The 13204-nt window shown below is 35.4% G+C and overlaps 1 protein-coding gene across 2 annotated transcripts in view; it reads left to right on the forward strand.

The window, feature by feature from the left end:
- Positions 1 to 2833: 2833 nt before the first annotated feature.
- LOC141707506 (uncharacterized) overlaps positions 2834 to 13204 on the forward strand; it is a 31667-nt gene continuing 21296 nt past the window's right edge. Inside the window, exons 1-3 of one of the 2 annotated variants that reach the window (XM_074510701.1) lie at positions 2834 to 3020; positions 5246 to 5374; positions 12414 to 12501. In XM_074510701.1, the coding sequence (XP_074366802.1) occupies positions 5321 to 5374; positions 12414 to 12501 (142 nt within the window). In that variant the 5' untranslated portion in view covers positions 2834 to 3020; positions 5246 to 5320. The remainder of the gene's footprint in view (positions 3021 to 5245; positions 5375 to 12413; positions 12502 to 13204) is intronic. The other variant, XM_074510702.1, reaches the window with a different exon arrangement.

The raw sequence follows: 13204 nt of genomic DNA on the forward strand, positions 1-13204 counted from the left end.
AAAGAAACCAAAATTTTATTTAACCCCCCTTCTATAATTCTGTTGTTGCATTGTTAGGAAATAACAAACTCCGTGGGCTCCACACAGCTTCACGCATGCAAAAATATGGCAACACTTTCTCAAAGTTACAATAACATAACCAAATTTTAAATATGGCGACACTTTATCAAAGCTACAACAACATAACCACATTTTTAACCTTTAACAACAAAGTTTTGATGTTTGAGGCAACACAAAAATGATAATGTTGGATTAATTAAAATAAGCATGGCAAATCAAACAAAACTAATGGCAACATCAACTTTAAATATGGTATAGGACATTTATGGTATAGTGTAATCAAATAGGGGATATTATAAAATATGATGTAACGTAATGTAACCGATGAAATATAACTCAATATGGAAAATAAACAAGTAAAAAGTTTTAATTGTGAAATGCAATAATCCAGAAGATGAAGATTGGATAAATACAAAGAATCAAAATATGAAATTAAAGCTCCAAGTTCGTAACCAAGTCATAAGAAGTTCAATTCAATGATCACGCCTTCATGAAGAATAAAATGTCCAAGGGCTTTCTGCATTAAAGAAGTTAATTAGTTCTGATATTAAAGATCAGAGATTTCTGTGAAATGAAGCATTAAAGCAGTTTAAGGAGATTTCAGCTGTAAAATTGATAGAAGATCAATGTAGTCAAATATGTGTTAGTCATATGTAAACCTGACCAGTGCATTGGATGTCAGTACATCAAGAAATGAAAACTTTGAACATAATAAAGAATCAAGATGATGACATGATTTGGTTGAAGAGCAAACATGAGTAAAATTCATATAATCTAATCATAAAATATTTTAAGTCAAGAAGGATTTCTGTCGCCTTATAGATCGGGCGCCTGTTGCCTTGAATCAACTCTAGTCTCATTCTAGCTCAAGGAGGCCCTAGTCGCCTTCTGCAGCACAAGGCAACCCATGTCGCCTTCTGAACTAAACTCTTGTCGCCTTGTAAGTATTCATGTCGCCTTCGGAAAGAATAAACAAAGTCCTATAGCCTCCTGAAAGATTAAACAAAGTCCTGTCGCCTTGAGTAAAAGTTGCATGTCTCCTTCTAAGGTATAGTCCAGGGCTCCAATCGCCTTCAAGGGCTAGTATCGCCTTGAAGACTCAAGTCGCCGTCTAAGGACTTGGTTCATCAACTGCTATATTTGTGAAGCATTTCCAACATGTGGTTTAAGTTTAGCCACATGTAAATAGAATTGAAAGTCTACACTTTAATAGGTGAATGAATTGAATTATTCATTCATCTTCCTCACCAATCAACTATATTTTACGAGAGCTCCTTAGAAGATCATATTTATTAAGCTTGTAATCATACTGTTATGCTGTCGAATTTATTGTAGCTAAGCATAATTGATTAGAGTGTAGCAACCTCAAGGTTTATATTAATAAAACAATATATTCTTCGAATTGTTGTATGCCTATTTTAATTCCGTACTTTTTCGATAAACTTGAAACGAATCGAAAGAAATTGTAGGTATCGTATTCAACCCCCCTTCTACGATACTTTGGAGCTAACAAAATAAAGTTTATAGAGTTTTTCATAGAGGTGAGTTAAGAGCAATATTTCCGAGAGAAACACTGTGAAAACAGATGTGAGATTATCTTGTAATTTACACATATTATTTCTTCAATATATATATATAGCTCATTTAGTGGTTATACAACAAACCACCTGAAATTTTTATATCTGGTATTTTTATTTCTATTTAGTAAATATTAAAGTTCAAATTTGAGAAAATTTTAATTTGTATTCAACCCCCACTTCTACAAATCACATTGTTATTGATTGACTATAATAGCAAGTAACGACCACTTTTCCGGTAAATGCAAAATCATAACCAAAAATTCCGAAATAAATACATACAAGTAAAAAATCGAACAATTTATGCATTAATAAATTCAAACATACGAAGGATTAATCAAAATGACAACCTCTATTAGGTCAAAATTGAAAATTTACCAAAACCCATCTTTCTTGATGAAATCAGGTAGAAGGTTTCATAATAATCGATTTGGTTACTTAAACTCCGAATTTGAACTCCAAATTCACCTTAGATTTGAATTTGATCTTGAAGAACAACAATAACACTTGCGAGATTTTTTTAATAATACGGGTTGGGTTATATCTCATTACAAGTTATGAACCATGTCTAGCAGTGTAAGTGTGTAACACCTCAAGTCTACATCGATGAGATGTGAAACTTCTGTTCAGTTTACAAGACAAAGTACTATTACTAGGTGCGCAAGCAAATCATGATCTTTTGGGGCATGTGTGGACTTGTGGATTACCTAAGTTGGTTGCATTTGGGACGGTAAGCTTCAGCTTATTTCGGACTTGGAATCGGGACTTAACCCGAATCCGTGTTACTAAAGTACTACGGTTATGTGCACCAACAAATCATGATCTTTTGGGGCCTATGATGGGCATGTGGATATCCAAGTTGTTTGTATTTGGGACAATAGTTTTCGGCTTATTTCGGACTCGGAATTTGATCTGTTTTTCGAAAAAAGGTTCGGAATTTGACCCGGGTTGTTACAATTAGTTTGTCCAAGCAAGGAGTGGTTATAAAAGTTTTCTAGACAAAATTAATAGAATAATTTCAAATTAAATGAAAATATAACGTAAGGAGTCAATTATAAAAAGTTTTTTTTGACAAAATTAACAGAATAATTTCAAGTTAAATAAACATATAACGTTAGTGACAAGTGACAACAAGATAAAAATAATAGTTCATGACAAAAAGAAAATATATAATAGTTTAGAGGTTTTTCTGCGCTTGTCTGGTCCTGTAAACATAACAGTGGAGTGGTATAAAAATTGATTGTCCCTGACTAGTCAGGTGCACAGTGCTCTGTTATTTTGAGTTTGGATTAAAAAAAATCTACCCTAATAACAAGTATAACTATGTATATGCCCTTGTAATCTCAACCAAGGTAAATTGTTGCTGCTTCTATCTCTCTTGGGGTAAGAACTGTATACAACGCTTTGGCTATTTATTCTTCTTCTTGTTTAAACGCAACCATGCCCTATATTACGTGTTAGATTCTTCATTATCTGGATCAATTTATTGTGTTTTCTTGCTTAGTTTACACCCCACAAATCGGGTTTTGAATGCTTAATTTTAAATGATGTTAACTGTTTGATAAAAGTCCGGTGTGTAATATTTGTTGAGTTTTGTGTTTATTTAATTTAGTCCTCGAGCAAACAATCTCACTTGCTGTGCTTATACTGTCACTTGTATCCTCCACAGAAAGGGTTATTATGGTAGACACAAATGTTTCGGAACAATTTATAGCAGGGGAACTGAAGTATAAGCCAACATTGGGTGTTAGTTCACCCCATTGTACAATATGTAAATACTTTTGAACGGTTTGAACCTTTAGTCATTTGAAGTTAATCATTTAATAATACACATCCCATTGTACTACCAGTGCACGTAACTGTCAACGTATGCACAAAAGAATTCTTTAACAGCAATTCGTAACACCTCTTAAATATGTTGCGTTAAAGCATCTCAGATTTGAGTATGCTCACTGCCATAATGTTTATGGATCAGGTCACAGGTTATTATTGTTTCTGAGACATACATCAAAAAGGTCCCCCTAGGAAGATTAGCTAGTTTTGTTTATCAAATTTTCTAATTTTTACCTTTTAAATGTATGTTTTATATAAATTTTAGGTTTATTACATAAGAAAACATCCACATAAGATTTTTAAGGTGACTAAGATTCTCCACAACAAATGATGAATTGAAACACTTAATTCCTCGATTGTGTATAGTTCTATTTTCTTTAATTAGATCAACTTTGTCATAGAGCAAAACAAGCCATAGGTAGGGTACTAATTGACCTTTGATGTTTACTTTACGTCTCAAACTTAAATAAATTTAACCCAAGGTGTTTCGAAAGTCCCTTTAAATCTACATAAAGGTTGCTGTCAACTCTATTCCGGTTGGTTTAGAATCTGTTGAGATCTGGGAGATTACAGATAACATGGAGTTCAAAATTGAGGAAGGTGAGCTTGTCCATTAATCAGGTTAAAAATAATGTGAATTAGGCTCTACAAAATGCCATACACTTGCCTTGTGTTTTTTTTAAAAAAGCCAGGGAATTGCTAATTTGCCTTTTCTGCTGTATTGTTATTACTTTTTGGTTTTGAATTTTTTTATTTTCGTATGGCTGGATTCCAATCATATAAATATACAAAAGATACAAATATTTTATATACCAACTCCCACCAAAAAAATTCGGACCATATGATAATCAGGTCCACTGTTATTTTCGGTTAAGTACAAAAACTGATCTACTTAGCAACAATTTTACACTGTATATTGAAGTACGCCCTAGTCTCAATCAAGTTATTGCTGCTTCTATCTCTCAGATCACTTGGCGCTTTCTTCTCTTGGGTATGGAATGCCCCCTTTGTTTCTACTACATCTGAAAACCCTTTTTTTTAGCTAATACTTTATTTTTTTCGAAAACTGATTGAAATACAACAATACCTATATATGTGTTAGATTCATTTTTTTGGATGAATTTCTAGTGTTTTCTTAGATATTTATAGCTTTTAACCCAGAAATTGCTTTCAGGCAATATTTGACTGTAAATAATGTTAAAAATGTCCCATAAATGTCTTTTGTAAATTATTTGTTAAATTTTGTGTTAATACAAATTTGTATTTCCAAGAATATGTTCTATATATGTAGTTTACAGTCTTATCCATCAGTGACTTCCTTTTGCTGATCCATCCGCCTCCATCCGTGACAATTTATTCTCTCGATCTTTCTTCATCTTCTCTGTCTCAAACACACACAAACAAATATATAAAATATAAGTAAGGGCGCTTCCCTCCTACCCGCAACACTTAGTAGTCCACTATTTGTATTAAAGTTATGTTATCAATATCCACATTATCGTTCGGGTACTAACTAGCCATTAGAATGTGGTATTTTATTATCACCTCTGACATCATCATCCAGGTACCGCAACCAACAAACCCAGCAGGAGAACATCGAAGCTTTAATATATATACATATATATAATTTAGGGTTAATTTTTTTTAACAAAATACATTATAAAAGAAAATGTGATTAATATACAGTCACGTGCCGACACGTGCCGACACGGGCTGTAATTAGTGTTGAGATTTCAAAGGATGTAAACTTGATTTTTTTTTTGTGATGTATTTAGGTCCAATAATTTCCCTTTATAAGCGGTGTGTCGCAGTTTTCTGGTCCTTTTTACCACAGCGGCTCTCAGTCCAGAATGGGAGTGGAGTTGAATTGTACCTCAACTGAACAAATTGAAGCTTTACTCGAGGTAACACTTTCCAATATGTTATATGTCATTCATTTTAGAATTGTATTAAGCAATAAGCAACCAACTAAGCAACATGATGTCAGCATGCTTGTGTCATTAGATAGGGTTTACTATTCCAACCTTGGGGACCAAGTTTTACTCCCTATATAAAAGGAGAGCAGCCCCCTCATTGTAATTTCAGGCAATATTAATATATACATAGCAGTTCCTGAGTTTCTCTTCTTTCTAGAGTTTCTCTTCTTGAACATATATCTACATACACTACTGCTCTTCTTTCCTTTCTCTTCTTTCCTTTATCACGTACACACGCAACTGATATACACAATCTGAGATGGTATCAGAGCATGGTAATTAAGTAAATGGCCAAATTATATCAATCCATAACATCTGCTTCAGTTCTTTAAGAAGAACGAAGTCAGGCCAGCCTTTTTTTTTCTTCTGAAACTCCCAGTTCTTTTTTTAAAAAAAACTCGATTAAACCAAGTCCAGACACATACCAGTTGAAGAAGATTACCAGACAACCTTACTGTTTTCTTCCGACGTTCAAAAGCTCAGGTACGCACTGCCACGCTCCGATCTACGCGCCATTGACACCTACCATACGCCTCACTCACCGGCATGTGGGATTAATTCTGGCCATTTTCTGGCAGGTTGTCTCCAGGGAAAGCTATTACTCAGACCATTTCGAATCCATACGTGGTACCCTCTTTTGAATCTGAGAAACTCTCATTTATATCTTTTCGACTATTTACTCAATCTGCATTACTACTATATGTTTTGCTTTATAATTTATTATAACAGATTACACTTCATATATATCGTGAGTTAAGGCTCGACTTTATATAGAGGGTGTGTCATTTAAATCATTAAAATGGCAGAAGTTGTAAATGTGTCAGCCACTAGTGACAACACTGTTGTAAGCAACAGTAAGTCCGGCTTTCATAATACTCCATACGTGAGTCCTAAATTTGACGGATTTTTTTTCTTGAATGGACGAAAGCTTGTACAATGGCGTTAAAATCCCACAAATTGATGAAATATATCAATGGGAAATCCAAGCAACCTGAGGAAAGCGATGCAGGTTTTGATGATTGGGATTCTGAAAATGCCATGGTTTGTTAATGGTTGTTTAACTCTACGGAAATTTAGCCAAACGATTCGAGGTGAACCGAAAGATGTGGGCATTGGTTCAAGGAAATCGAACACTTACGCAATATTACTCAGAAATTACGTCACTATGGAGCGAGTTGGGACATTACACTATATTTGAGTGTAAACATGCCGAAGATCAGGAAAAATATCAGAAGATGATGACAGAATAAAGGGTGATGAAATTTCTTGATGGACTGTCAGATGAATATGATTCGATTAAAAATCAACTTATCAAGCATGTTCCTTTTCCTACTGTGGAGGATGCATATGGACGTGTCCAGTTAGAGGAAAGTCGAAAGCAAAGTATGACTCCGGCGACTTTATCTGATCGATCTGCACTCTTTACAGGAAGTGTTCAACAACTTGAGACGGGAAAACCAGAACAAGTTCCAGTGGCTCTAATGGGTGAAAAATCTATTCCTCAGTGTGACTACTGCAGCAAGATGTACCACACTCGTGAGAATTGCTTTATCATTCACCCTCATCTAAGAATCCGGGGAAGAGGAGGACGCACCCGAGGAAGTTATCGAGGTGTCTCATCTGGAAGAGGCCCGGTTAGAGGCACGGGAAGCACTCCCTTTAATGCTCATCATATAGTGTCAGAATGTGAGTCTTCTACAGGAGCGATGATTGCTTCAGAACTAAACATTTTCCGTCAATTGATGTCTCAACTGAACACCACTCCACCTACAGCTCATTCTGCCCACGCAGGTACATCTTGTCACTTAATCTCCGATAGATGTCCTACATCATGGATTATTGATTTTGGAGCATCAACACATGACTGAAAATTCTAGTTTCCTAGAATCATATCACAGTGAAATAGGAAATGTTTATGTTGCTAATGGAGCTCTTGCACCTGTTCATGGACGGGGCACTTTCTCTTTGTCTCTCATCATCATTACCATTATCGGATGTTTTGCATGTTCCTTCTTTAACTGCAAACTTATTATCAGTTCATCATATTACTGAAAATCTCAATTGTTCAGTAATATTTTCACCTCTCACTGCTTATTTTAGGATCTGGCGACGGGCAAGGTCCGTGGCAGTGGTAAAGTGGTGAATGGTCTCTATGTCATGGAAGGGACTTATATTTCTCCTTTAACAAGTTATCAGGTGTCATCTAAATCTAGTATTGTCTTAGAGTCTTTGTATCAATGGCATATACGGTTAGGCCATCCATCTTTTGGTGTTCTAACACATCTCTTTCCTAATTTAACAAAGCAATGTACTAAGGAAGAATTTTTCCGTGAACCATGTGAACTGGCCAAACATAAAATGTCATCTAATCCATCTAGAAATAAAAGAAGTGCTACTCTTTTTCTACTATTCATACGGATGTTTGGGGTCCATTTCAACATCCTACACATGATGGCTACAAGTGGTTTGTTGTTTTCGTTGATTGTCATTCTCGACTTAGTTGAGTCTATCTTCTTAAACACAAAAGTGAAGTATTCGGATGTTTTAATTCTTTTCATCACATGATACAAACATAGTTTAACGCCTCTGTTAAAATTCTTCGAAGCGCGAATGATACCGAGTATGAAGGTCCATTTACATCTTATTTGGATACATGTGGTATTATTCATCAAACCACATGTGTGAAAACCTCTCAACAAAATGGGGTAGCCGAAAGGAAATTGGTCACTTCCAACATGTAGCACGGTCTCTTATGGTAACTATGCATGTCCCTAAATATCTTTGGGGCGAGGCAGTCATGACTGCTGCATATCTTATCAACCGTCTTCCTTCAAGTGTTTTACAGCTCAGAACACCATTGTCCTTTGTCCATGCACCTTCCTCTCATCCATTGCCACTTCAATTATTTAGGAGTGTATGTTTTATTCACAATCATTCTCCATCTCGGGATAAAAACTTGAAACCCGTGCTCTCCGATGTGCTTTCATTGGTTATTCACCAACTCAAAAGGGCTACAAATGTTATCATCCTCCTTCGCGTCGAATATTTGTCAATCATGACGTTAACTTTTGGGAGTCTATCTCTTATTTCTCCCCCGGCTCCTTCTCTTTGCTTCAGGGGGAGATAAATTGATATTGTATTGATAGTGAAGCTACAGAGGAGTCACTTTCATTCATTAATGTACGTAGCCCAAACACAAACCTAAACACTGATGTACGTAGTCCAAACACTAGTTCAAACACATTATCATCAAACACTAATCCAAACACTAGTTCAAACACATCATCATCACGCCCACGTGTGTTTAGTGAGTCGGATGATCTAAATATATTTGACCAACTAGATTTGATAACATTTTCTCTGAGGAAAAATGATGATGCCGCCACTTTACCACATCCAGAGACCTCTGACCTCGAGGCAGATCCTACAACTCCCATAATTGAGACTGATATTGGTAACGCTCTTGATCCTACTCTGAATCTTCCTATTGCTATTAGAAAGGGTGTGCGCTCTTGTACTAACCATCCTATCTCAAATTTTGTTTCCTATAATACATTATCTCCTTCATCACTTGCTCATGTGACATCTTTGTCTAGTGTTTCTGTTCCACGTACTTGGCAGGATGCATTGTGTGATCCTAAATGGAAGCCGCCATGATAGAGGAAATGAATGCATTCAAACATAATGACACTTGGGAGTTAACTACTCTCCCCGCTGGAAGAAAGGTAGTAGGGTGCAGATGGGTGTTCACAGTGAAACACCTAATGGGTTGATTGAAAGATACAAGGCAAGACTTGTGGCAAAAAGGTATACTCAAACTTACGGGATTGATTATCAAGAAACTTTTGCCCTAGTAGCGAAGATGGCCTCTATCCGAGTCTTAATATCATGTGCCGCAAACCTTGGATGGGAACTCTAACAGTTGGATGTAAAAAATGCATTCTTGCATGGAGACCTAAAAGAGGAGGTCTACATGGACATTCCACCTGGCGTTTCTACAGCAGCAACCATTGGGAAAGTATGGAGATTAAAAAAGACTATATATGGATTGAAACAGTCTCCAAGGGTTTGGTTTGGCAAATTTCAGAGAGCTGTAGTCAGATTTGGCTACAAACAGGGCAATTCAGATCACACCATGTTCGTGAAAAGAAAAGGTGAAAAGGTCACAGTATTGATTGTGTATGTCGATGACATTGTGATCATTGGCAATGACACATGTGAGATTGCAGATATTAAACGGAGACTTGCCTCCGAATTCGAGATGAAGGACTTGGGAAAACTACGGTATTTCCTTGGAATTGAAGTCTCTAGAAGTCCGGGTGGTATCTTTCTTTCACAACGGATGTATACACTTGACTTGTTAAATGAAACAGGTATGTTGGGATGTAGACCTGCAGATTCTCCTATAGAAGCGAATCATAAGCTTTGTGGAGATACCGGTGACACTCTTGATAGAATTCAATATCAAAGATTAGTTGGAAGGCTAATCTACCTCTCACACACAAGACCGGATATAGCATATGCCGGGGGAGTTGTAAGTAGATACATGCAGTATCCTCGTCAACCCCATTTGGACGCGGTTTATATGATACTAAGGATCTTAAAGCTGCTCCTGGGAAAGGGGTGATGTTTACTAATAACAAACATCTCGGGGTTGAGAGCTATACAGATGCAGATTGGGCTGGATGTCTAGATGATAGACGTTCCACATCAGGATATTGTACATCTGTTGGAGGCAATCTAGTTACTTGGCGAAGAAGCAACCAGTGGTTGTGTTATGTAGTGCTGAAGCAGAGTACCGAGTTATGGCTCGAGGTGAACGTGAATTGCTATGGATTAGATTATTTCTAACGGAGTTAGGACTTACATCAGACACACCAATGAAGCTGCTTCATTGTGATAACAAATCAGCTATTGCCATTGCACATGATCAAGTTTAACATGATCGAACGAAGCATATTGAGATTGATCAACACTTTATTAAAGAGAATTTCAATAATAATGTCATCAGTATTCAGTTTGTTAGATCAGAAGATCAACTAGCTGATGTTGTGACCAAGGGTTTAAGTGGAAAAAGGCTTAGTCCTCTTATTGGCAAGTTGGGCATTGGCAAGTTGGGCATGAGTGATATATATGCACCAACTTGAGAGGGAGTGTTAGAGATGATGTAAGCAACATGATGTCAACATGCTTATGTCGTTAGATAGGGTTTACTATTTCAACCTTGGGGACCAAGTTTTACTCCCTATGTAAGGACAGCAAGGAAAGCAGCCCCTCATTGTAATTACAACCAATATTAATATATACATAGCAGTTTCTGAGTTTCTCTTCTTCAACATATATCACTACATACACTACTGCTCTTCTTTCCTTTCTCTTCTTCCCTATCACATACACACACAGCTGATATACACAATCTGAGACATGTCATTCATTTTAGAATTGTATTAAGCAATAAGCAGCCAACTAATCGAGTTGACAATAAATCAATAATTCGCGCAGTAGTTGGCCAAAATCCAACATATGAAAATATCAAACTTGTTGCATGTTAAACTTAAAATTAAGTTTAGGAGAGGATGAGATTTACACAAACCTTAACCGATTTGCAGTTGGAGAGATGTTGTTTGCCTAAACCTAGTATCTGCCCATTTCTTTGACTTGCTAGACTTAATATTGTTGTTTAATTCTGCGTACTCTGCTAAATTTCATTTTGATTAGTGCCCAAACACCCAACTAATAACTAATTTCTGAAATAATGTTGCTGTTTAACTCTGCGTACTCTGGTAAATGTCACGTTGATTAGTGTCCAAACACCTAACTAGTAACAATTTGCTGAACTGCTCCTTATGAGATATTATATTAATTTTTCAACATTTTAATGATTTAATCACCATTTAAATGAAAGCCTTCCTGTACTTCTTACACGTGATGTGTTTCTTAGCTCTAAGTTTGCAAGTTTATTATTAAGCGGCTATGACCAATTTTGATTCCGTATTTTAGGGCATCAATAATTGTAAAATGGATGGAGAAATTTTTATAATTTACATATAGGAAAATTTAGGCCAGGAGAAAGTAGACATGAACAACTTATCTTGCAAATGAAATCTTTCTTCAGACTGTTCACAACTTAAAATATAAAGTTTATAAACGAGGGAAAACTCTCAGTGTTCTTTTACCTCGTTATCTATACTAATAAATATAAATGGGAAAACAAATGTCACATAGAACTGTCAGATCATTTATGATCCTTGTTCCTATTAGAATGAGGAATGGAATAATAAACTCTTGGATGAGTGATGGGGAGTAAAGAATTAACTCGATATATTTCATGTTACAGTTTAGATATAAAGTTTTTCACTACTTTGTAATTTATTAGGAGTATTAATATATTAGATAATTTTTAGATTTTTTTTCGCTTATCGTATCATAATCATAAAAAAGTTGGGTTCTTTGATTATTTGTGTTTGTAATTAGTTTAAAGTAAACCGGTTAAACTAATTTCCTTGTCAATAAGATTTTACTTGTTCAAGCTTCATATAGAAGGGATATAATTTTATTTAAATGTTCAGACTTTTTTTATCAAGTATGAGTTTTTCTCTTATAATAGGTCGTGATCCAAACATATTTCTCTCATCGGTGGTTAAGAAATCCTAGAGTTGGTAGTTCTTATGCTGTTGAGTCACCCTAGGTCTAGTGGAGGTCTAGTAGATTTTTACTCTTAATCAACCTAAAATTGTTTTTTTGTTTAACTTGTTTCGAACTTCTTTGATTTTTGTCCTTCAACACAGGAAATGCTTAAATTTTTAGTGTCGGCTGACATACATATAACGTCTAGGAAAAGAGCATTATGGTTATTACCCTTAGATAATTGTTGCAACTTGCAAGATATATATTATTGATTGTTATTAATGAAACATAATTCAATGCTAGCTTGTTCAAATATTCTATTATTATTTTTTGTTTTTAGGCTGCAAGATATGATGATATGGACGATATGATAGCCCTAGCTTCAGCAGGAGTCTCTCTTGATTCCAAGGATTCTGAAGGAAGAACAGGTCAATTTTCATAAAATTCAACATATTAGTGTATCTTCCCCTATTATTATTTGCTTTTTATATGTCGCATTATCAATTTTGATTTGATATTTTATTGTCTAATGCATTTCATGTACTATCCCTAATACTGTACTTGATAAATGATTTGTCTACAAATCTTTCGATGCCTCATTTGCATCTTTATTTTCCATCTATCACAATTTTGGAGCAAGTTAATATTCCTAAAAAGATAAGTATATTAGTATTATGCATGAATACTGTACTTGATAAATGATTGTTATGTGTTCTATTCATGCCTATGATGCCCCTTTTGCCACCTTTTAATATTCCATGCTGTGAGTCATGACTCTCGGCATGGTTGATGGAAGCAAGTTTTCATAATATTACAAAGATTTAAATAGTTAGGCAAGTACTAACATTTGCGAGTAAGCAGCAACATACTAAAATGCGCCATGCAGGTTGTATGAAATCTTGATTTACTGAATGCACACTAATTCATGGACTCCCTCCATTCATCTACAATTGCCGATTTTATGTTTTGTACATAAATTAAGAATTGTAGTTATTATGCTTTTTTGGTAGTTGTGTAGTTTTATTTTTTGACGTGACTCTTTAGTTTTTACAATTTACATGAGTTATTATTAGCTAGCATTATGCATTCTAGTACGTGTTATTCTGAATACTTGGACACTTAATAATTATC

This window comes from Apium graveolens, chromosome 2, assembly GCF_009905375.1.
Source record: "Apium graveolens cultivar Ventura chromosome 2, ASM990537v1, whole genome shotgun sequence".
Classification (NCBI taxonomy): domain Eukaryota; kingdom Viridiplantae; phylum Streptophyta; class Magnoliopsida; order Apiales; family Apiaceae; genus Apium; species Apium graveolens.